At 46.5% G+C, this 21,549-nt stretch overlaps 1 protein-coding gene and 1 long non-coding RNA gene across 6 annotated transcripts in view; one reads left to right on the top strand and one right to left on the bottom strand.

The window, feature by feature from the left end:
- The window catches only part of FRMPD4 (FERM and PDZ domain containing 4), an 881,306-nt gene that overhangs the window by 75,080 nt on the left and 784,677 nt on the right, over positions 1-21,549 (bottom strand). For all 5 annotated transcript variants that reach the window (XM_047843671.1, XM_047843668.1, XM_047843672.1 and 2 more), the window contains 2 exons: positions 13,317-13,477; positions 8,404-8,506 (listed from right to left, as the gene is read on the bottom strand). In XM_047843671.1, the coding sequence (XP_047699627.1) occupies positions 8,404-8,506; positions 13,317-13,477 (264 nt within the window). The remainder of the gene's footprint in view (positions 1-8,403; positions 8,507-13,316; positions 13,478-21,549) is intronic.
- On the top strand, positions 1,780-19,606 carry LOC125157217 (uncharacterized). Its single transcript, XR_007148910.1, has 3 exons — positions 1,780-1,891; positions 11,826-12,049; positions 19,495-19,606. It is a non-coding gene; the product is annotated as an uncharacterized LOC125157217 (long non-coding RNA).

Raw genomic sequence — 21,549 nt, 5'->3', positions numbered from 1 at the left:
TTGGGCAGAGTGCTTACTTAAAAAAAATTTTTTTAACGTTTATTTATTATTGAAAGACAGAGAGAGACAGAGCACGAGCAGGGGAGGGGCAGAGAGAGAGGGAGACACAGAATCCGAAGCAGGCTCCAGGCTCCGAGCTGTCAGCACAGAGCCCGACACGGGCTTAAACCCATGAACTCTGAGATCATGACCTGAGCTGAAGTCGGATGCTTAACTGACTGAGCCACCCAGGCTCCCCTAGATGCAGAACTTTTTAATGAAGAAAGGGTATGCTTGAGGAAATACCCTAGAATTAATGAATTGGTATGTGGCAAAACTCAGAATCTCCCCTAAGCCTTCTTTCTCCAGGGGAACTTGTCATTTTCCTGGATGAACATGACCAAGACTAAAAAGAAGATCTCCAGAGATGTTTAAATACTAGGATATTCATATATTAAAGAGTTATAACCGTTACAAACCGTGAGGTCATGATCTGAGCTGAAGTCGGACGCTCAACCGACTTAGCCACCCAGGTGCCCCAGGCATAGTGCTTACTTAAAAAAAAAATACGCTTCTTGCACATCTGAGCATTGGGACAGAGACTCTTGCCCACCCACTGGTTTGCCTGAAGAGATGGGCTCTGGTGCTGAGCGTTTGAGACCTTCTAGTAAAATCTCTAGGGAATGGGGCTTAGAGTTGGTCCTGGTCACGTTCTGACTGAAGGCTCACCAAGATTTTTGTTTGGTCTTTTCAGTACTTATATATAGAAAGTGTGTGGACTAATTTATAAACTTGTACTTCAAAAGGATTAACAGAACACAGCATAGGGCCAATAATCATCTTCTACCATTTTTTTTTTAATATTTGATTTTTGCTTTTTAAGTTTATTTATTTTGAGTGAGTGAAAGAGAGAGAGAGAGAGAGAGAGAGAGAGAGAGAGAGAGGCAGAGAGAGAAGGAGAAAGAGAATCTGTATTGTCAGTGAAGAGCTCAACGCGGGGCTCAAACCCACACACCGTGAGATCACGACCTGAGCCAAAATCAAGAGTTGGTTGCCATCCAGGTGCCCCTACCATTTTTTTCTTAATATAGATAAGATGTTAAGATATTCAGTAGTGTCAACCATATGAGCTAATTGAGAACATGCCCTAGTTTAAAACTTTTTGTGACTCTTCAATCTTCGACGCCCGTTTTCCACACACGAGTTGCACATGAGCATGTACGGTAATGGCGAGATGTGCCGAGAGAGTTGGCGGTGCTCGTTAACAAAATATAGGGGATGTTGAAATAATCTGAACGACACCATTTTTCTTCTTAACTTTCATTATCACCTTTATGAACTATGGACCCAAATCGCCTTTTCTACTTTGTCCTTATTAGAATGTTTTCGCACACGTTCCATTTTCTAGAACTGCCGACCTCTTTCTCCCCAGGCTCTGTAATTTGCAATTGTCAGAAAACGTATCAGGTAAGTCTACAAGGTGTGGTGTCAGCATACCAAGGGGCTGTTCTTTCGTGTTTTCACTGAAATTGCTTGCTGGTCTTTCCATAATAAGGCCTTATTGTATCATACATCATCATGCATATTTTATATGCCCGATGCTCCGTAGATGTTCTTGGCTTTGTTATTTTACTAAGCAGCATCGTGATGCATCTAAGCCCAGCCGAAATTAGACAGGAAGGTGACCCTCCTAATATATTCTTTTGCAGACACAGCGCCCCTGGAACATGATCTGATTTGACTTTCCATTATAATTCTGATGAGGAGAGAGACTGATAAGAAGACAGATGGGCTGAGATCTAATTTTTCGACAGGTCCCTTCTAAATGGTTTCTCTCGCCCTTATTAAGCTTGCCGGTCTTCCACGAATTACAACAGCCAGGTACTCCTGAGCACTTCCTGCTAAAATCAAAGTGAGTGCTTGGCCAACCTGGGACGGGAGACGGGCTCTTTGCGTACAATCCCCAAATGGAGGGTGTGGGTGCTAAGATCCGGGTTCTAGAGGCCAAGTATAGCTCTGCTGTCTGTTGGGCCTACGGAGTGAGGACTCTGTATGCCAGATAACCAGGCTGGTCCCCTCGGTACGAACAGGTCCAGGTAATTCATACTGGCTTCTTCCACCCCCCACTGTGCGCCTCCTTCCTCGCCCTGAGCAAGTGCTTTAACTTCTTTAAGCCCCTTTCCCATTCTGTAATGGGGTACTATCAACACTCCTTGCTCACAGGGCTGTTCTAAGCAGTACACGTGATGAGCAGGTTAAAAGCAGTCACTACAGGAGCCAGACTGGGTTTCACTCCACCCCTTACTAGCTGCGGGATGGTGGCACTTCCCTTAACCTTTCTGCACCTCAGTTTCCCCATCTGTAAATCAGAGGTAACCACTGCATCCATTAATCACTGTGAGGACTGAATGAGTTACTATACAAAATGTACACAGGACAGCGTATTGGGAGCGCCGTCTAAGTGTTGTCTGGTCTTCGTATGAAGGAATGAAAGGGTCTAGCATATAAGAAGGACTTAATACATATTAACTCTCATCATTAGTCGGGATGTGATTGATAATATTCTCTTTTTTCCTCCTGAATGTCAAAAACGTTACCCTTCAAAGCTATACACAGAGCTCTGGCTGTGATTGTGGGGGTGAGTTGGCTCATCCGTCTTGTTGAGAGGTACGTGTTCTAGGGAAGACATGAGTTGTGCTTTTGGGCATTCTGGTCATAATTATTGGAATAATCTTCCTGACCATAGAAGGAAATATGTACAGGGGCGCCTGGGTGGCTCAGTCGGTTAAGCTTCCAACTTCGGCTCGGGCCATGATCTCGCAGTTCGTAGGTTCGAGCCCCGCATCGGGCTCTGTGCCGACAGCTTGGAGCCTGGAGCCTGCTTCGGATTCTGTGTCTCCCTCTCTGTCTGCCCCTCCTCCACTTGCACTGTATCTCTCTCTCTCTCTCAAAAAAAAAAAAAACACTAAAAAAAAAATTTTTTTTAGAAGGAAATTTGTACATTGCCTGGCGTGTTTTTATATATTATAGTCACTTAGGGAAAAGGAATGCCGCTAAAAATTAGTGTTTGTCCTTTGTGAATTAAAGTGATGGCTAGTAATTTACCATCTAGTCTTATTCTTATTATACTTACTGGAAGAACCCTACTGCTCCGCAATCACAGAACATTAGTATAGAAAGGCTGATGCGTCCGAGAGATGTGGACAATCTTCTCTAGATGTGGCTGTACCTGGAGCACAGCTCATTACATAGACCAACAGGCATAATCAACCTGGGTGGTGACAGAAGACAGATGGAGGGATGGTGAGCTGCCCTGTCGCAGAGTTGGGAGAAGGGGAGCTAGTTTCCAGTTCAACCCTTGTGCCTTCTCATCACGGGCTGGGCAACCCTCAGCTTTCACTGCTCTGCTGGAAGGGTGGGGAAGACTGAGCTGCTCGCATATCTGGCTCTTCACCGTTACCTTCAGACTCGGAAAGAAACAAAAGGGACGGAAGGGAGCCAGCACGTTCAGATTCTGCTGCCAGGGCTCGAAGACTGGGATTGGCCTGCTGGGACTCCAGGAACATTCTGACTCTATGCGAAACTGCGTGCGCACGCGGATTCTCCTGGGTGGAGGAAGCAGAAGTCCATGCTTTTTATCCAATCTTGAATCACAAAAGACCAGTGCCTCCAGTCTAAAGCAAGCCAGCAGCTTTGTTGCCGCATTAGAGGGGCGGCTGCAGGACCAGATTTTGAGGTTGTGGTTTAGGACAGCCACATTAGCAATGTGTATCTTCGTAACTGCACGCTGGAAAGGAAGTGTCCATCAGGAGGCTCTGGGGGTTCGGGGGACAAAGGTGAGATCGATTTTACAGCCCCCTCTCCAGCCATAACCTGCCCTGCCACTCAGGGTCAACAGCCACCCTTTACAACTTCACTACATTCCTGCACATCCCCATCTGCCCTCACCAAACATTCCCACCGAACACTACCCTCCCCCGCAGCCTTGCAACACTAGTAAATACAGTGCAGTTAGTTAGAAGTCTCCTCCTTTAGTGCAGGAATCACGTCTTTGGTATTTATGCATCGCCAGTATCCTACATGACGTTTGGTACCCAGCTAATGCTCAATAATTGTTTGCTGAAGTCAAATAAATTCAACTGGATTGGCTAGCCTTGAGGGATGGGGCACAATTCATAACGCCTATGAGCAATTATACTCCATAGATTTCAAAAATAAAATGTTGGGAACTCTTTTAAGTTAATTTGCCTAATTATGAAAAGCCAAGGGAAATTATCCTTGGATACTTCTAAAGAAGAAAGATCTGGTAATTTGCAAAGGGCACGGATTCTTCAAAGATTTTGCTCCTCAACCACTCGAAAGTATGAGCGAGAGTTAACAACTTAGACAACTGTGAAATGAACAGAACTCGTCTAATTTCAGCACAGCAATTACAGCTTTTTGAGGCTACATGAAAAACCCCAAATGTGGTTACTATAGTAGTAAATTGGTCTCCGAGAAACTCTTTTATTTTCTCTAGAAAAATAAATAATTTGCTATCATAGAGCAACCAAATGATAAGAAAAAGAACGCACAAAGAAACACAAAAGTATCTGGAAACAAAAAGTGATTCACGAGCAAATGCTGTACTGGGAGGGAAAAAAAAGAACAAAACAAGACTGAACCACTTACAGGAGTAAATGGATGCCAATTTTTAAAGAGCGAATTTTACAGGCTTATTAAAATGATGAGTGTTTTTCCGAATTTCCTTAGTGGCTAAGAAAATGGGATATTTTATTGAACAGAAAGGGAATTTATCTTGTGTAAGATACAGACATTAAAACACATATCGACTGAGAAGCCCAGAGACGATGGTACACAAGCTACATTTTTAGGTTAGTATGCATATGGCGGACAGACGACTGAGCTCATGGGAAGGCACAGGAACATCTTCTAATACTTGAACTTTTTTCATTAGTGAGAAATGCATTATTTCCAAATTCTGGCTTAATGAGTTGGAAGGCATCGGCCACCAAAGGAACGCTACAACCAAGGGCGTTCCATCCCGGGGAACTGCACCGTGTTATCGCACTAGGCTTTCTTAGGTTAAAAGAAAGCACCTTGTTACTCTTCTAAAGATAAATGTATTGCTCCCTTTAATCTCAGCGCAATACATTTATCTTTAGATGGCCATCTCAATAGCGTCCAGGGCCTAGGTGCTTTCCTCACTAGCAAAATTTTTTTGACTCTGAGAAATTCACCCAAGGGTTCGATGTGGGGGTCTTGTCTGTCTTGAGGAGGTCCACCATGACTCATTAGGGTAGTGAGGACTGTGAGCCCCCTGTGGCTGGTGCCTAGCTCTGGGTCCTGCATGCACTGGGTGCCTAAAAAGGTTTGATAAATCAGTGAATGAAAGCCCTCAGCTGACATTCACACTTGCAGAACACGAGCTGAAGGAAGGGCTGGGGGAAACCATCGAAGTCAATACTCTTCACAGAGTGTTCTTCAGAGCCTGCCCGCTTACTCAACGCATTGTTACTGAGTGCCTCCTGTGAGCCCGGCCTGCGGCCGGGTCATGGGGACACGTGAGGGGACAACACAGACAAGGTCTCTTTTCTCATGGAACTTAGGTGGATCCTGATTCCACGACATCAGGCCACATTCCGGAATGAAACTGTGCTCTTCTCATATACTAGTGAGACACTTGCAAAGAGACACTCAGGCCCCATTCCAAAGTGAGCTGCGAACAAGTGCGACCCCCGAGAACTTTCTAGGAAGAGGTACAATGTAATCTTTTATTGCCAGCCAGCACCTCCCCTCCCCCCCTTCACTCCTCCAGTCCACGTAAGAAATCTAGAACTTTGGCATTGTCAGAGGGTCGAGATCCGGGCAGAGGGTACCTCCTGGCCTCTGTGATGGGGTCAAGCAGATCACCTGAACGGTAGCTGGTCTTGTCGGCGCCAGACCCCCCATGCTCGGTACCGTGCTCCCAGTATGCCCTACGAGTGGCTCCCGGGATGCCCTCCTTTCTCACCCCCAAAGAATTCATGCATGGACTTCACAGGACAGTGAGCTTTTACGGATGGATGACAGAAAGGGAGTCAACAGCCAATGCCAGTCAGAGGAACAAAGGAGACCTCGGCTCTCTCCTATTGCCCTCTCGATCTCCAACCCGGAGGGTGGGCCTTGACACATGACAGGAAGTTTTATGCACCCGAAGTACTTCATGATGTTTAAAAAGCGTACATGCATTCCATTTCAAATGGAACCTCTTCATCAAGTGTGTGGGAATGTTGCAGTAATCACCAAAGAAAATGCAATTAGTTCCTGCAAGATCTCCTAAAACAGGGGTTGACAAACCTTTCCTGTAAAGGGCTAGATGGGTCTCTATCACGAGTGCTCGACTCTGCTGCCATAGGGAGACAAGACCTTTGGGCAACACGCACATGACCGAGTGTGGCTGTTTTCCAACAAGACGTTATTTGCGGACTCTGGAATTTGACTTTCACATGGTTGGCGTGTGTCACAAAATAGTCTCCCTTTTCCCCCCAACCATTTAAAAATGGTAAAAACCATTCTTAGCTCCTAGGCGGTGCAGAAACAGGTGGCAGGCTGGGTATGGAGTGTGAGCTGTCGTGCATTTAGCCAACGAATATTCACCAAACCCTGTTGCCCATAAAGACCTACAGCGATTTTGTTTACGGAGAGGCCACTTCCTTCGTAATGTGTTAAAGCAGAAGGGAAAAATGGGGGGGGGGTTCTTTTTAGATGCCCCCCCCCCCCCCCCGTAGGATTGCTAAGAAATGATCATGCTTTTAGACAGCTTTGGCTCTGTCTCTGTCCCACAGCAAGCAATTCAGTCCAAGGAAACCCAAACACAGACATTTTCTTTCTTCTATGATCCTCCGGACACACAAATCAATAGAACTGATTATAGAGGCGTGTACCTAGGAGAAAACAAAATAACCGTGTGGCCTGCCATCAGGCCCAAACAAGGTACTCTGGATGCAAGGCTATAGGAGGCTCAGAGCCTGCTTGGATGAGGTCTGTCCCCGCCGACAGCCACAAGCATCTCAAGAAAGAAGTGACTCCAAATGGTAACACTGCACCTCCCTCCCCAGGGCTTGAAAGTACCCAGCGACTCCTGAGTCATACATTCTTGCCCCATGGGAAAATCAGAGGTCTCATTCCTGATGCAGGGGGAGTCGGACACGAGCCTCAGGGCCCGGGGGAGGCACACCCCGGGGAGATGCGGACACCCCACCAAAGCACTCTGCCAGCCAGCTGCAAAGGCTCCAGTATAAAAGGCCTACACTACGTGAGGGTGACCAGCCGTTCGAGGACGGAGAGGTTTCCCAGGATGTGGGCCTTCCCGCCCTAAAACTGGAACCGTTGCTCACCTGAAAAATAAGCTTCCTCTATTTCTATTTCTCTGTCTTACCCTCCTCCCAGTTCTTCCAAGGATGCATGACCAGCCAGTGCTTTTCCACGAAGCAGAAGCCGAGCGAAGCTTGGGCAAGAAACTTTCTCCGGAAAACCCCAGAAACACTTCCATTTAAGGCCATTTCGAAGCGCAGGGGTACTTTTTGTCATGAAAGAGCATAAATGTTAGAAGACCCCCTTCTCAGTTTAAAGTGTTGTGATAGCTTTAGCTTCTGCGTCAATGATGCTTGAAAAGATCGATTTACAAAAGACGGGTGTCACATACCCATTATCCCCCTACACCCCCGGAACACAAGCGGCTTCACTCATAAAATAGGCATGGCTTCATTTGGAAAACTTCTAATGACCCCTTTTTGCCCTGACTACACTGTGGGAGAGAAACTCCAGGGGGCTCTTAAGGAGATTCTGGACCAATACGGTAACATCACATAAAATATATTTCCTGGTGCCCCACTTAGAATATCACACAACAAATCGCTTGCTATCTAGGATCAAGCTAAACCAATAAACCAAGCACATTTTTAAACTGTCGCAGCTTTGACCTAATTATCCTTTTCCGTCGGTTGATGATTTCACAATTCGGTAATGAATCACTCAGGCAAGTATGAAAACTCAGTGAACTATATGTTTGTGTATCCATGGGATTATATAAAATTACTCATCACTCATACTGAACTTGGGCATTGCATTTTTACCTCCTTGATTATGCAATAGCAACGCGTTAGTAGTTTGGGAAGGGGAACAAAAGGCGACCTTTGGCTATAGTGATGGGAAAAGGAGTCACCACGTTGTGTTAACAGTCAAGGTGCCCGTGTTTTGTGTTTAGGGGGCATGGGTTTTTATGTTAGAGGTCAATGGCACCAGCATTTTCAAGGTGAACGCGCGGGCTTGCGTTTCTGCCCTAAAGTGGCTCGTGGGAAGCCCTTCCTCTGCTGGCTGAGGTCTCAGGGCTGTGGAATAGCCTTCACAGCAGGACGGGGCCCTGGGGAGTGAGCCACGCACCTGACCAGGTCGATGACCCGCTCCCTCGGCGCAGCGCTGACGGGCTCATCATTAATCATTACAATCTGATCTCCCGGAATCAGCTTGCCTTCGGAGGGGCCACCTGGAGACAAATGAGAATGAAGTACAGGTGAGAAGACTGTCGCTCATCCATCCGTGTCCTCCGTTCCCCATCACGATTCATTGTAAGCACCTGGTGCTGTCTGGCGACACAAAACCCGACCGCACCCGCGTGTTCTCCACATGGGTCCTTCCCAGCCCTGGCTGCACATTGCAAAGAACTGGGGAGGGGCACCCAGCTGGCTGTGTCGGTAGAGCATGTGAATCTTGATCTCAGCATCATGAGTTCGAGCCCCAAGCTGGGAGTAGAGCTTACTTTAAAAAAAAAAAAAAAAAAGAACGAACTCAGAGGCTCTGGATAAGCTGCACTAGGTAAGTCCAGGCTACACGCTGGCCAATTAAATCAGAATCTCTGGAGGGGAGACTTCGGCATCAGCATTTCTCCAGAACTTTTCCAGGCAAGTTTGAGACACGGCAGCCTAGCAGCTCCTCTCACACTTTAATGGGCACATGCACCCCCTGGGGACCTTACTGCCCTGCAGACTGACTCAGCAGATTTGGAGGTCTGCTGAGGGTGAGGTCATAGATTTTTCACAGGATCCCAAGGCCTGCTGATGCTGCTGGTCAACTGACCATACCTTGAGTATCGAAGCCCCTAGAAGAAGGTATTCCCCAAACGGGTGGCCAATCAGCACATCAGAGGGTGTTAGGAAAGACTGACAGGATTTGTCCTTATGTTCCATACTTTTGGGGAAGGTTTGAGAAGTGGGAGCATCTTAATCATTCTTGTCTAAGAGGTTGGGGGAAGGGGGGGACGCCTTGGTGGCTCAGTCGGTTGAGTGTCCGACTCTTGGTTTCGGCTCAGGTTATGATCTCACGACTCATGGGATCAAGCCCCGCGTCGGGCTCTGTGCTAACAGCAGGGAGCCCGCTTGGGATTCTCTCTCTCCCTCTCTCTCTCTGCCTGCCCCCACTCGTGCACACACATGTTCTCTTCTCTCTCAAAATAAATCAATAAACATTAAACATAAATACAAAAATAAAAGGTCTGGGGAAGGAAGCAGAACTCAAGCTGGGATTCATCAGGAAACAGCAGACACTCGTATCAGCTTGGAGATGAGGGTGTTTGGTCATTTTTGTGGCTGGGACTGTGCCTGGGAGTGTGCGTCTGTGCTCACATGTGATGACAGAGGACTCTTGTTTTTGTCTTGATCCAGCATGGTCTTTTTCTCAGCAGATGTGGAGGAGTTTTTGCAAGGAGGTAGGGAACTAATATTTGCTGAGTATTTATTATGTGCCAGGCTGCTTGGCCTTGAATCCCACTGACACTTGACTCCCTGTCAGATAATGAGATGCCCGAGGTTCACATAGGTTAAAGAACCCGATGAAAGAGTAGAACTGTGTCTCAGCTTAGGTCTGTGGACTCTTCCAAGTTCAGGGTGGCCAACACCTGCTTGGAACTTGCTCCCATAATTTAAAAACTGGTCACTGCCAGGTTTCTGGACACATAAAGCCACATCTGCATGCAGCACACATCTGAATGAAATAAAACCCATAAATAAATACTTCCGTTATCCACGTGTCTAATGGAATTACGTCCCCGCATATTCATAGGGTACGATAATTTTAACTTTATTCCCAGGTCTGCCACTGGGTAATAGGCAGCAGCTCAAACATTACCTTTCAAATATTATTGCTATTGCTTTATTTAGTAATTGAAATGAACACTTCACACGCAGAGATGGATCTCGAAGTGAGTCAGTTGTTTCCCACCCACCGAGACACTTGGCATATATGTCACTCAAGCTGCAGCATAAACTAATCTTCCTGGGTAGAAAAAAAAGCGAGGAAAACCTTAACGCTTCCTCATGTCGGTGATAAAAAAAAATATTCAATGCAAGATGCGGGAACTGAGATTCGGTGTTTGCACACATAAGAAATTCTGAAAATCCCTTGAGAGAGTTGATATAACCATTGGATTATCTGCAAGCATTCACTCACGTTCAGTCAAACAAATGGTTAGAAATCAAACGCTGATCACAGACTGAAAAATGTTCATACTAACTGGCTGATGGATGTTAACTACTTTCGTGGGCAAACCACTTGCAGATTAATAGGACATCCTTTCACCTCTGACCCCACTTGTTTGATCAAATGGAAATATTTGTGTTTCATCAAGCAACTGAAACCAAGCATTTCAGAGGGAGGAAAGACAGTTCCTTCCAAGATATGAACCAGTGGCGCCCTTCAGAGAATCGTCTCGTGCCCTGTGCGCTGAAGGCTGCATTGTCAAGTAGAGAAAATCTGGTCATGCCAAAGAAATTATCGGAACCTCCGCAGAGTCACTGTTATGAAAGACACAGTTTATCTGACCAGCATTTTCACACCGAAAAATTACTGGCAACAGTACTCTTTGACCTGTTTTCACTTTTGTCTACTACTCTTGAAATTGTTGAATATTAGGTGCTAGTGTCTGAAGCGAAAGGAGCATGGAGGGCAGGGAAGGGAAGAGCTTGAAGGAACAGTGAGGCAATATAAGACCATGGAAAACAACAATCAAATCCCCGGTCACCTCTGGGGAGGAACCACACTTTAGAGAATCTCAGAACCAGAGATGTTCAAGGGTCCCAGTGTTAGAAAGCAGCATGCCAAATGGTGTCTTGCTTAGGAAAAAAAAAATGTGTCCACATGCACATATAATACATTATATATCTCATAGATAGGATACATGACATATACATACATATGCACAGAATCGTCTACTTTCCATAGACTCTCTATGCACATGTCAATAGTGGTTCACTTTCAGCAGCGGCAGCTCGGGTGATTTTGTTTTTTTTTTTTTAACTTTCTCCTCTGTACTATCTATGTTGTATGTTTTGTGCGATGCATCTGTATTATTTTATTATTGTAGCAAGCAACAAACCTCTTTCATTTTAAGCATAAAATTCGCAACTGGCCTCAGTCTCCACAATCCCACCTAGAGAATGAAGATAGGACCTACAGCTAATAAAACGAAAAGCTTGGCAAACAGGTAAGAAGCTGTGTGGTGAGGCAGTGGTGGGAAAGAAAAGGAAACCGACTTTTCTCCATACAAGTCTGCGACGTGGTCGACCGTATCTGCAGTGCTTTACCCTGGGCCACATTAGGTCAAAAGAATGAAAAATGACATCGACTTTTGAAATGTGTCCTACTCACCAGATGCCTTTCATTTTCCTTAGCTGGCAGGCTTGGTGGCCCAAATATTTTAGAGTTTACTACTAATAACAATAACAATAATCACAATAAAAATATTTTTGGAATGAGAACTATGTACCTGGCACTCTTTTAACGTTATCTCATTCTCTCCCTCGCCCTTAAAGATGGATACAACCACGATCCCCATTATCCAGAGGACATAGAGAAGTGTCCGTCAAACTGAAATGCAGAGGAATTAACATGAAAGCTACAAACAGTCTAATATGGGGCAGAGGCAACCTCCAAATCCATCAAACCCAGGCAATCGGCTGCCGGAGTCCACGTTCGTAACCCCAGGACGTTACTACTGACCTCTGTCACCGACCTGCCAAATTCCAAAGAGGAACTGGTAAGGAAGAGAGTTTCGTTTTGTGTGAAAATAAAACCAATAGAAGCTCATTAAAAGAAATACATGAGGGGCGCCTGGATGGTTCAGTCTGTTGAGCGTCTGAGTCTTGACTTTGGCTCAGGTCGTGACCCCCCCATGGTTATGGGATCAAACCCCATGTCAGGCTCCGTGCTGAGCATGGAGCCTGCTTCGGATTCTCTCTCTCTTTCTCTCTCTCTCTCTCTCTCTCTCTCAAAATAAAATAAATCTTAAAAAAAAAAGTACACAAATACTTATTGTAAAGAAAGAAAGAATTAAGAGAGCCTTGTTTCTGGAAAGGCAATCGCAGCCCATTTCGGGCAAGCACATCATAGTCCGTTATGTTCACCTGTGTTGACAGTCGAACGTCTGCATAGTCTAATGAGGGAGACTGAGGCCATGTATTCTCGTGATCTGATCGTACTGTAGAATTTAAGAGACTTGCCGTATACTCTGTCAGTCAGCCATGGCTGTATAACAGATCACCCTGAAACTCAGTCGGCTGTCCAATAATCACTTCTTCTCAAGCTCACGGGCCTTTAGGATGAGCACCGATTGGCTGATCTTCTGGCTTCACGCCGCAGATCGGGCCACATTCGTCTCTAGATGGCAGGCTGCTAGCCTCTTGTGTTCGTTTTGGGGCCGAGGCTGAAAGGGTCACAGTCACTTGAGGGAAACGCTCTTTCGACTCCCAGGGCAGAAGCCCAATAAAGCAGGGCAACCGTACAAGCACTTTTCAAGCATTTCCAGGTCATCTTTGGTAATACGCCATTGGCTGAAGTCAGTGACCTGGTCTGGCTCAACAGCAACAGGGAAGGGAAATATATTCTGCATAGTGTGCATTTCATAAAGCTGTCTGTCCGCTCCAGTGACTAAAATCCTTCTGTGACTTCAGTGTCACTTTCTGCTTTTTCTCACTAAGGAGTTTATCACGAACTTAGTGAAATACAGTACAGCGCCTGCCTCTTTCTTCACATTCATACTTTAAGAAGTGGGTCATTTCCATGGTTACAAAAGATAGATCAGTGTCTTCCTAAGTCAAGAGATAGGATGCGTTTGGCAGTTTAAACCTAGCTTGAAGAGCCCTTTGTGTCCCTCTGGTGGTCTGACGCCATCTGGATGTTGCAAACACTCAGCCAGGCTCCACAGTTAGACAAGGAGCAGCTTGAAAATTCCAGAAAGAGCGCCAGTCACCCGGACAGGGTGTGGCAGGCAACCCTGGGAGACGGGGAGTGGGCCGGGTGCTTACCTGGTGTTACAGAGCGAACGACTACCGGCTTTTCACTCCCCGCCACGAAACCAAACCCCAGCACGGGGTCCCTCCTCATCTCCACACTCCGTGGGGCCGGAGGGACGATTTGGTAGCTCTCCAACCGAGGGTCGTCAAAGGGGATGGCCTGCGTCATGTGACTGTGGGAAAAGCACACACAAAGGAAAAGAGGCATCAGTGTAAGCTTTTGACGATGGCTTGGCAATCACATCCTCTCCTTCGAAACTTTCCACTCGCTATTTGGGAGACAGTGGGGAAGATGTGGGGAGACGCCTCATCACGCCTTTTGCGTGCCCTCCTTATTCCTTGAAAACACGAGCTCCACTTCTGCTTTTGGCCTTTCCACTGGCTGTTCCCCCAACCCCAATGCTGGTCCTGCAGCTACACGTGTGGCTCAACCGCCGCGCTCCGAAGTCTCTGCTCACAGGCGACCCCTGTGGCCACACGCTGGAACGCAGCAAGCCTGCTCCCTGTAGCCTCTTCTACGTTTGTGTCACAACACTCAGCCCCTGCCTACGTGCTACAGAACGCACATCTTTGTCTCGTTTCTGCCCGCCACACTCGAGCGTAGGCTCCGCGAGGGCAAGGAACTTTGCTTCATTCACCGATTTATCCCAGCTGCCTGGAACAGTACCCGGCGTAGAGTGGATTTCTTAAGAAATAATCGAATGAAGAAGTAGAGGAAAAGATACTTCTTTGTGGAACACTATCAACTGATAACCGATAAGCTGAGAAAGAGCCTCAGAAGAGCACGGAAGCTGAAGTCAAAATAGTGCCTTATTGTCCCTCAGGGCCCACGCCTTGTATGCCAGAGTGTCGGGTCACAAACCACCTCCTGGGACTCTTAATGAAGTCTTCACTCATGGACATTATCCAAGGCAGCCTTTCTTGAGGGAAGAGTTATTAGTTTGGACACCAGAAATCTCCTTTAAGTAATGTGAGGCACTATTACCTCAATGACAGGGACTTTATTCAATTTTCTCTCTTTCTCATCCTCAATAATTTTGTAAAAGATCATTTTTAAATACCTTGAAAGACACTATTCTTTATGCCATCTGCACAACATATTGTCCAAATGGAGAAAAAAAAAAAAAAAGACTGAGGAGGACGAATTCTGTGGTCCTTTTGTGCAATGAATAAGGTGAGAAAAAACGGAAACCTTCTAGGATCTGTTCTTTACACATATGCCACTAAGAAAATAAAAGTTTAAAATCCCCTTTAAACAGAAAGGAAAAGGGGCGCCTTGGGGGGCTCATTCAGGGGAGAGTCTGACTTTGGCTCAGGTCATGATCTCCCGGTTCGTGAGTTCGAGCCCCGCATTGGGCTCCCTGCTGTAGGCGGGGAGCCCACTTTGAATCCTCTGTCCCCCTCACTCTCTGCCCTTCCCCTGCTTGTGCTCTCTCTCTCAAAAATAAATAAAGCATAAAAAAATATAGACAGAAAGGAAAGATGTCTTCGATTAAGCAGCCTGGAATGCTATGAACAAGAGAAGAATGAATGGAGGGCAAACATATTATGTGCTGCATAGGCCAACACTCATCTGTTCTCTTATTTCGTCTTCAGAATACCCCACAGGCAGGGCGGTTTGACCCCACTACCTCCCCATGGCAAATGCCAAAAGAGAAAGAATAACCGGGTCAAGGTCACATGCTTCTCAGATGTAAGGCAGGTGCAATTCATACCAGGTCTCCTAAATGTCATGCGCTTGACCAGCTCCCTAATTTGCAATGACAGTGCAAAATAAAAACGTGGGAACCCTCATTTAAACATACTTAAGAACTTCAAGGCAGAGGAATGGGAAACCCATCCCAGGGCCCCGGGGAGTGTGCTATCCCCAGCGTTCCCACTGCCTTTCTAGAAAAGTCCAAGCCCAGAGTGGCGGTGTTACAGGGTCAAAGGGGAGGGGCTGTCTTCTGTGAAGTCTGGACCCAGAGATTAGACATGGCTACTGCAGTGGGCAGACCTCAGGCCGGCACAAGGTCACAGGACGAAGCCTGGCAGGCTAAAGGACAGAACTCGAAGCCCTGATGAAATCAGCACAATTGATGCAGGGTGAGCCCCAGTGTCCAGGACAGCAGCCTCAGACAGGGCTCTTGGGAACTTGACCCTCTGACATGGATCCCTCACAGGCCTGAAAGAGGCATGGCTCTGTGTGCCTGGGTGAAGAAAGGGGCCACCGAGGCACGGCGGCCACTGTTCCGTTCTCTTGCCTTCTTTATAAGACAGCATCACCTCAGAGCATGCGGTTCTTGAGCTACCCTTGGAAATGAGCCTCTCCTTTTAGCCCCAGATGGAACCACAGGGAAAAAAAGGGAGGGGATATCCACATTTTTAGGGCCTGGCCTTGAGCTCTTAGTTTGCACCATAATCCACAGAAGACGTTCGACATGAAGAAGACTGTAAAGTGACCTGCTCGTGGTCGCATGGGTTGCAGAGCAGAGAAGTGAGCCCTAGTTGGCCAAACTTTCTTTTTTTTTAGTTTTAAAAAAATTTTCATGTTTATCTTTGAGAGAGAGAGAGAGAGAGACAGACAGACAGACAGACAGAGTATGAGTGGGAGAGGGGCAGAGAGAGAGGGAGACACAGAATCTGAAGCAGGCCCCAGGCTTCTAGCTATCTGCACAGAGCACGACGACGTGGGGATCAAACTCATAAAGCGGGAGATCATGACCTGAGCCAAAGTTGGACACTTAACCGGCTGAGCCACCCAGGCGCCCCAGTTGGCCAAACTTTCAATTCCAAGTTTAGAAAGGGACTGGGGAAGGCTTTTCCCCTCTACGATTGCCACTTCTGTGAAAAACTTCCAGCACTGGCCCCCAAACTCGGCTGCACGGTCAGAATCACCAGGGAAGGATGGAAAAGTCCTAATGCTCAGGCTTCACCCCAGACCAATCACATCACAATATCGGGACGTGTGAGCCAGGATCAATTTTGAAAGGATCCCTAGGCAATCCCAAAGTGAAGCAAGGTTTGGGGACCATTTCCTGCTCAGGGAAGGGTGGTTTCTAGCTCTCCTTCGAGGTAATAGGAAAAGAGAACACAAATGATGTCCTGGACCGCTTCCTCTGGCGTCTACTGCAAATGTAAGTTAGAATATTTAAAGCGTTTGGAGCTTGATTATTCTCTTTCCGCTACATGATAAAGTAATAGCCTCCAATTTTTAATTCGTCATTCATTCAAGAACTATCATATTATTATTTTATTAATACCTGACATTTATTAAACACTAATTTCATGCTAGGCAATTTTTGAAATTATTTCCATACGTTAGTTCATTTAATTCTCCGAAACAACTCCATAATGCATTCATTCAGTCAACAAATACTTATTGAACGCCCACGGGCTTCTCGGTTCCAGGAATACAATAGGAACCAAAGCAGAATGAAAATAATACAATATTCACTCTAGTGTTCAGAGACAGAAAATGAACTAATAAATTAGGAAAACGCATGGCATATCAGGTCTTTAGAAGCACTGAGGAAAAAAATAATGCTGGGAGGAAGGGGAGAGTCACGGGGTGGAGACACTTCGTGATTCTATCGGGGGGCAGAAAAATATCTGGGGGAGGAGCATTTTGGGCAGAGGGGCCACCAAGGGCTGAGGTCCTGACATGGTCTGTGCCTGGGGAGGGTGTGCCTAACAGGTAGCCCGAGGGCCAGTGGGAGGAGGCAGTGGGAGGCAGGGAGGGCGCTGGTTAAGGAAGTGATGGGGCGGCAGGTCACAGATCACACAGGCTCTTGAAGGGCTTCGTGTTTTGTTCTGAGTGAAACAGGCAGCCTTTGGAAGATTCTGAGTGGAAAAGCGAGGTGACTGACGGCTGCTCTAAAGAAGACAGACGGGAGGGGCACTGGCGGGGCGGGGAAAGCTTCTTAGGACCCACTGCACCAATCCTGACAAAATATCAGGATTTTTTTTGATATCCTGCTATCAAAATGGCAGAGTGGCAGAGACATCGTTGGGGTTTTAGTGTATTCAGAGGCCACTCCAACAGAGAGGGGCTGGGACTCCTACTCTGAAGCCTTCCTGCACACACAGGACATTGCAAGTGAGGGCGGCCATATTACACGTTGTCTAAAGCGACTCCTGTATCCTGCTGGCTCCAAATCGCAGGAGACATTTTCTCTTCAAGGAGCTAACACTTTATGGTTTGACCAGAGACACACCAATGTAAGTGCCCAGGTAGAGGGCAAACGTGAGACTGAGAAGGTACTTTGCAAGTCAGACTTTAGAGCCAGACTCTCTAAAGCCGAGTCCTGGCCCCTCCACTTCCCGGAAGGGTGCCCTGCACAAATCACTTCTTCACTGCGTGCCTCAGTTTCTTCCTCTGAAAAGTGGTGATGATAAGAGTAACAATCGCACAAGGCAGCTGTAAAAATTACACGAATGAACAGAAGGGAAGCACGTAGCAAGAGGTCTGGCACGCAGGAACCACGCGGGAAGCGTTAGCTGCCCTTTTCATCTCTTGAGGTCAGTGAATGGAAAGGAATAGGTTTCATATGTTATGAACTCATTCACTCTTAAAATATGAAAACAAACTCAGTATCGTTTCAAATGCCGATGGCCCAATTCTCGGTGAAATGCCACACAAACCCTAGCGAAGCTCTGAGACCTTTCGTGTGAAAAGTCTTATCAAAAGCAATGACACAATAAACACAAATATGAACTGATTCACATGAGTCAATTCTATACCAGAATACAGACAAAGAAGAAAGAATAAAATCCAGGCTCTCCAAGGATTGAATCAGTGAGTCTTCCTCTGCCATGTTTCTAGAACCCTAAGTGAACGCTGAGACCAGCGCTGCCTCAGGAACCCACATTGTGGGCAAAGTGACATAGACAACGTGACATGGGTCTGCCTCCCTGCATTGTTGTTCCCCCACTCAAACAACGTTTGAAACTCCACTGCATGTGTATTTTGTGGTTGATGCCTGTTCTAGCATTTTCGTCTTTGTTTATAGTTTTTTGTCCTGTTTTGTCTGCATTTTGAGGATAACGTTCCGATGGCATTATTATTTTCTTGCTCTACAGGTGGCATTTTCCAAATAAGTGATCTAAAAATAATCAACCGCTGTCTTTTTTCCACCAGGAATGGCTCCACACTAAAATGCTCCCCCATGAAACATCATTTTGTTCTTTGTATGAAGGCAAGCACTTCTTGGCTTTCTCCTTGCAGTATTTCTTAGAAAGATGCTTGAGTCCCTTTGCAATGAGCCGAGAAAGCAACATCTCTTCTACCTGCTCAATATGCTTCAGTGAATTCTGGTGCTGAGGCTGGCGGAACACAACTGATGAGCTACACAACCCCCCACCCCCTGCTCCCAACCTTTTGCAACAAACACACACAGATAGGCCAGAAACCTATGGACCTGAAAGCCCAGGAAGACGTGTCCATTGAGATTGAAAGAATAATCTTCCTGTTTCTGACAGCTTCATTTTAAAAGGAATGATGGCGATCTTGCTGTCCACAACAAAAGGACAGGGCTTGGGGCGCCTGGGTGGCTCAGTCGGTGAAACGTCCGGCTTCGGCTCAGGTCATGAGCTCACGGTTCGTGGGCTCAGGCCTCGCATCGGGCTCTGTGCTGACAGCTCAGAGCCTGGAGCCTGCTTCGGATTCTGCGCCTCCCTCTCTTTCTCTGCCCCTCCCTCACTCGTGCTCTGTCTCTCTCTCTTAAAAATAAACATTAAAAATAAAAGATTAAAAAAAAAACAAAAGGACAGGGCTTTCTTTGATCACTGGGAGCTTTTCTTCCTCCACAGAAATAAAAGACTGATACCTCCAATGTGTCACAAAGAGTTGCTTGGACTAGTAGATAGAATGCTCTGAGATGATTCCATTTTTCCATGTGCTCATTAGAGCCAGCGAGGTCCTTTTATGGACTATGGGCTGAGCGGTCAGATTCTGGAAGGAAAAACTAAATTTAGAAGTCATTATGTTTGTTGTAAAATTTAAAAACGTAGGGAGACGGTGGCAGAGAGGGCACCTGGGGAATGAAGACTGGAAGGAAAAGAAGTATAAATAAACATATGTGTCTGAGCTCTACTCGAGAAGGTCGTGGTTGGGGTTACTTTTCAGGGATGGCCAGCCGTGATTACATGAGAGCATCTTGGCAGTACTGTTCTCTGCGATAGACTGAATTATTCTTCATTTGCTCCCCAGGATGTGATCGGCCACCATATGCCACAACGCTTTTCAGAGCCTCCCACTGTATGCTACATATTTCACCGCCCCTGGACTCTGCTCGCATCTCACAGCCCAAAGCGTATCACACGGCTGAGCCCACATGTGACGAACAAAAAAATGCCCCTGTGGTTGGGCATGTGCTAGCGCTGCTTCGTCAACACCATGAGAAGACCGTCGCGAGGAAGCTGCCGCCCCTTCAGCTTGGACTGCAGAACAGACCCATGGGGAATGGACCAGAACAGGCAACTCAGTAAGGAGCCAAGTGTAGCAGAGCTTCCCTGCCCCCCCGACCTAGATCAGGCAGCTGAACAAGAGCTAAGAAATAATGACTCTATGGCACTGAATTTGGAGGATGTTTGTTATGCACCAAAAGCTCACTCATACAATCTGTAGTGATTTCCATATTATTTTAAAACTCTGGAATTTCACATCCCAGAGGGTTCTAGCAACCTTATTCTCCACACCATTTATGACCGAACGTTACATTTTACAACATAAGAGACACTTCCAAAGGAAACTTTCCCACTCGGTATCTCAGTTGACATGACATCCACAGGAACCCTATGGTCTATTCTTCATGACTTTCTCATATCCCTGATTGGACTTGACTAGCAGTGGCTCTCAATGCATGGGTCAAACTTCACAAGCCCTACCATGGCCTGTGAGGGGGGGTCTAATAAGAAAAGCTCTGAACAAGAGTTCTAGGGGTGCCTGGGAGGCTCAGTCGGTTGAGTGTTGGACTCTTGATTTCGGCTCAGGTCATGATCCCAGGGACATGCAATCAAGCCCCGCGTTGGGCTCTGTGCTGAGTGTGGAGCCTGCTTAAGATTCATTGCCCACCCCCCCCACCCCCCCCGCTTGTGTTCTCTGTCTCTCCAAAAAAAACTAATGACTCTAAATGAGGCAAACCAGAATTCCTCAGAACAAGAACAAGGAAAGAAAAAGAAAGCTGAAGTATGGATTATTACAGCTGATAGATTAGAACTAAGAGAGGTCACGGAGTAGATTAGACCCCTCCATGGGTTTCCAGCAAGTCAATATTATGATGATATGTATGGTAAAATAACATTCTGAAAGTAATTTTTGCTTGGTTCTCATGGAGTTTTTTCCTCTACTGGGTCTGATGAGAAAGACAGGGGTTGGCAGTCCCTTCCCTTAGGGAAGATGCATTTACAGGGTCCAGAGCAAAAACTGACTGCAGATAACCCTCTTTCCCGACTTTTGTTTCCTGAAAGTCTGAGTGGCATGGCTAAGGAGGCAAGGGCAGATGGTCCCTGTGAGGTGGTAGAAACTTCAGGAGAGAGGACATTGGTGGTATGTCTAACGAAACACCAAGATCCACAGGCTGAGCCTAAAGAAATGACAGAGTCCGTGAACTTCAGGGAACCACTTAGTCTTGGGCTAGGGTGTCTCAGGTACTGAGAAGACCGCAGAGGCCTGCTTAAATTTCTGCTCTACATAGATCCAGAGGACTTCTGAATATTCAACACGATGATATTCCAATTGCCAACCAACAGGAATGTAATATGGTGATACTCGCACATGACTTTAGGGAGAAGATCTGTATGCTAAGTGAGAAAACAGTGTGAGTAAACAGCATCTCTGAGGGGAAGGAGAGAGGGGAGCTGGAAGAGAAGTGACTGAGCTTGGAGGGAACCCATCCTGTGCAGGGACATCACACCAGGAGATCCGGAAACTCCCTTGTATCTGGAACGACCTCCTAGTCAGCCACTCTACAGTTCCATTCTCGTATGCCCATGGGATCCCATCCCTCTGATGACACATGCATTTTGACACTAAATCCTATGTTTCTGAAAGCAAATCTGGGCAAGCCTCTGCCCTTGGGGGATCAAAAAGGCCCAACCATACGCTGCCACTGGAGAGAAGTTAACTTTAACATAAAAATAAATAAGTGCACATAATGTGTTTCCAGCTCACATAACATACTGAGTCTCATGCGTTTCACTTTCATGAATACACATATTGGGGGTTCAGAAGAACTTAACCTTCACTCATCAGGTCCACAGGCCA

This window comes from Prionailurus viverrinus, chromosome X (assembly GCF_022837055.1).
Source record: "Prionailurus viverrinus isolate Anna chromosome X, UM_Priviv_1.0, whole genome shotgun sequence".
In the NCBI taxonomy this organism is placed as follows: domain Eukaryota; kingdom Metazoa; phylum Chordata; class Mammalia; order Carnivora; family Felidae; genus Prionailurus; species Prionailurus viverrinus.
This window is presented reverse-complemented; position numbering and strand designations above follow the sequence as displayed.